The sequence below is a fragment of the Merops nubicus genome, unplaced genomic scaffold, assembly GCF_000691845.1.
Source record: "Merops nubicus isolate BGI_N331 unplaced genomic scaffold, ASM69184v1 scaffold2978, whole genome shotgun sequence".
In the NCBI taxonomy this organism is placed as follows: domain Eukaryota; kingdom Metazoa; phylum Chordata; class Aves; order Coraciiformes; family Meropidae; genus Merops; species Merops nubicus.
This window is the reverse complement of record NW_008624986.1, coordinates 56,680-60,692: the sequence shown is the minus strand read 5'-3', so window position 1 is coordinate 60,692 and position 4,013 is coordinate 56,680. Positions and strand designations below refer to the sequence as shown.

Sequence of the window (4,013 nt, the reverse complement as noted above, 5' to 3'; positions counted from 1 at the left end):
AGGAATAAAATCCATTACAACTGACCTGCAGTTTCTTTTTCCCTGAAGAATACTATCTCTTATAAAGCAAGATCTCAGAGATAAAAAAAATGTAACATTAAAGTTTACTTGGGCTTTGCATTTTTAACAGCTCAGTCATGTCGTGAAATTCACTACCAAAAGAACACTGTCACTGTTAAGATGGACACTGAAAACACAAATATTTCTAAAATTCAGATAAAGAAGTTTTAATGTGGTTTTAAATGTCTCTGCACTATTAGGGTGGTTTCACAACCCATTTTATTTACTTCTTTGTTTTGAAAAACTCTTCTGTACATTAAAAGTCAAAAAAACAGCACTCAAAATAATAATAACACAATGCAATTACCATAAACTAAATACTGTGGGCTGCAAAATTATTAAATAAGAAAATTTTGTTAAACTCTGTTTATAATTATGTTAGGTATTTGTGAAAACACACAAAATTAAGCAGGAATTTAAGCAATTCATTACAGCTCATCCAAATCTTGATTAGGTGCATTTTCAGTTAATTCTGCTCCATTTTAAACTTTAGCACAATTTCATTCAAGTAGTTCTCAAGAGTTATAAAGCAAACATGAATTAAAGAAAAAATAAAGGTTTTATATGTTGTCTGTACACAGAGTACTTGAATTTTAAAACTTACTTATCAATATACAATATAACTCAATAAACAGATGACTTACAGCATCAATCTGTTCTAGAGAAATTTTTCCTGTGTTCTTTTGCACACTGTAATCTGGGCCAACATAAGAATGGCTGAAAAACAAAGCAAACAGTGCAACAACATTTAAAACTGTTCAAAAATTTTTTTTAAGTTCACAAAATTAGAAAGAAATTATTTCACCAATTAAGGGCTGCAAATATTTTATAACTGGCAAAACTAAGAAAAGTGTTTGACAATTATGTAACTAATTAAGATTTATAAAATCACATTAGAGTCAACATGGGAAAGAAACTTTCTCTCCCTTTATCAGAAAGTAGTGGTGAGAGGTTATTTAGAATTTAGATCACAGGATCATGCTACTGTTGAAGCTGAGAGACACCTCTGAAGATCAAACAGTCTAACGCTGTGCACAAAACAAAGTTAACTACCACAGGTTGCTTAGTATCTCATCAAGCTGGGTTTTGAGCACATCCAAGGACAGAGACTCCAAAACTTTCTGAGAAACCTGTTCCAGTGCTTGACCACCTTAGAAGTAACAGTGTTGTCTTACGGTTAAGTGGAATATCCCATGTATCAGTTTGTGCCCATTGCATATCACCAGATACCACTGAGAAGAGTCTAACTCTGTCTTCTTTACTACCCCTTTCCAGACACCAGTGTATACAGACTAATACACACATCCTCCTGAAATTTCTCTCCTCCAGGCTAAACAATCTCAGCTATCTCAGCCTCTCCTCATATATACTGGAGCACTCAGGACTGGACACAGCTGTCCAGATGTGGCCTCTCCAGTGCTGAGTAGAGAGAAAGGATCAATCTCCTCGATCTGCTGGGGTGGTCTTCCTAACGCTGCCCAAGAGACTGTTTGCTCTCTTTTCTTCAAGGGTAGACTGGTGGCTCATAGTCAGCCTGTTGTCCATCACAACTACAGTGTCATCTTCTGCAACCATTTCACAGCCATTCAGCCCTCAGCCTATAATGGTACATTGGTTTATTCATCCCCAGATGCAGGGCTTGGTATTTCCCTTCATTGAACTTCATAAGGTTCCTGTCAGCCCGTTTCTCCAGCCTGTCCAAGTCCATCTGAAAGGCAGCACGCCCATCAGGTGCAAACTACTCCACCCAGTTTTATATCATCTGACACTCAGAATGCACATAATGTCCCATCACCTAGGACATAAAAGAGAAGTTAAACAACATAGGACCCAGTACCAATACCAAGCGTATGAACAAAAAGCTGGGAATGACTTTACTGCACTACTGACATACAAGCACACGCTAACTCCTGACAGTAGTTGTCTAGCCAAAATAACACAGGACTTTGCATATGTTCTCTCATCTTTTACTCATCCTGCAATGAAGCTACTTTGGATACCTAAACTAAATTGAGGTAACCATACACTGCAGCAGAGACCATCACATAGACATTGTTGTAAATTTCAAACCAGTTAAATACAAGCATCTAAAGCCCACCCTTTACTTCTAAATATATAGACTTCCTTAATATATATAATGAAGATATGTGCAGGGCTGCACAATAGGTCAAGAGAAATGCTTACAGCAGAACCCAATTAAAATCAAGAGCTGACAATACAACAGGCAATAAAGCAAACAAGGGCTTTGGATACGGCATATTGGGCCAAAAGGAGAAATTACACTTTTCAGACTCTCAAAAGCTCAAATATTCTCAAAATGGTAAATAAACATGATTGTTATATTAGAAAGTGGCATAGGACCTTTCCAAGGTGTTCTGAAAAAAGAGTATGCTTTATCCATCCAGAATATGTAGACTGAGCTGGCATAAATAGGCCACCACTGATCATGTGGCCATAGGCAGCTAAGCTGTCAGATTCCTCTCCCAAGGAGGTCAAGGTACTAGAGTTTTTTGGTTTACCCATTTTAGGTGCCAGGACTTCTAATTTTCTATAGTACAGATTTCCCTAGGTCCCTTGATTAAATCACAAGAAAACAATGTGTTGCTTTCTCCACAGATTGTCATTATCTTCTCTAAGTTTCCATTAAAAAAAACCCTCAAGAGCCATAAAAAGAAGAGAGACTATCCTTTTGCTCCATGAACAATGGTCCTCACTTTTTCATGTCATTAAATGTTGCCAAATAGCTTTCAGCTTCCTACTGCTGGTTTGAAAGCACATTCCAACACAAACCAGCTAGGCTTGTGATTGCCCTCTCTTTTTTCATCTTTTCTTCCTTCCAGCTTTAGCTCTTAGTTTGGACTCGTCCTTTCTGTTATTCCACACAGCTTCTGAGATTACTTCCTGATCCAGATCAAGCTTTTTACTCAACTATAAAAACCTATAGTTCTTCATAATTTCTTTTGGTGGTTTACTGAAATGCAAGCAGCAATATCTTCATTTTTCACTTAAAAAAAAGTTTTATTTTACCTCCATATATAAATTATTGTGTCTCATCATTCAGCCTGATTCAATCACTCAAAAACTGTCTAAAAATCGAAAATCTTAGTTACCAAAAGTTTTCTAAATATATCTCAACTGAAGATCAATACATATATTCAACACCACTGTTGACCAAGAAGAAACCTCTGCTATATCAATGTTTCCAAGAGTGGGATCTATGTATTTCAAAAAAAACAGCTGTAGGACTATTCTGATAAATACTGTATCATTCACAGATGTGTCAGTGTATCATGAGATTTAGTAAGGAGATGAAGGGCACTTTGTAGATGTTGAGAACAATAAATGACAGCTGTCCATTAAGCCGTGCATTCTTCTTCTGAGATGAGCATGAGAAGGAGGGTGATCATGTCTGCATGAGGACTGTGTTATTCATTTAAAAAATCCAGTCTTGCAAATGACTTTGTTTCTGTATCAACCTTATAAACTATCATTTGAAGACAGAATTAACAGAAGCATACAAAACACTGGTTATAAAGGATGTTGGAAGACCAGTTAACCCACACCCCACTTCAGTCGGGACTACTGCCAACACAAGTCAGGCAAGATGTGGTTTTTCCTAGCTGCATCCTAAAAACCCACACAAATGAAGATTCCACATCTCGGGGCAATCTGCTGCACCTACCATTCTAGCAGAAGCATTTTTGCTCATCTCTGATCTGAACCTCCCAAGCTGCTCTATGTGACCACTGTCATTTGTTATATCCTCTGGCACCATCAAGAATTCCAATACTGCAATGTTCGCCCTTCAAACAGTTGTAGGCTGCTATTTGATCATCCCTAAGCCTCCTCTTCACCAGATTAAGCAAAGTCAACTCAGCTTTTCCTTACAATTCATGTACAGGCACAGTCCTACACAAGTTTGATTGGGTGATATGCAACCATTTTCATCTTTG

At 37.4% G+C, this 4,013-nt stretch overlaps 1 protein-coding gene across 1 annotated transcript in view; it reads right to left on the bottom strand.

The window, feature by feature from the left end:
- PRIM2 (primase, DNA, polypeptide 2 (58kDa)) overlaps positions 1 to 4,013 on the bottom strand; it is a gene marked incomplete at both ends in the record, with an annotated part of 60,746 nt that overhangs the window by 632 nt on the left and 56,101 nt on the right. Inside the window, one exon of the mRNA XM_008945509.1 lies at positions 705 to 777. Within this exon, the coding sequence (XP_008943757.1) occupies positions 705 to 777 (73 nt within the window). The remainder of the gene's footprint in view (positions 1 to 704; positions 778 to 4,013) is intronic.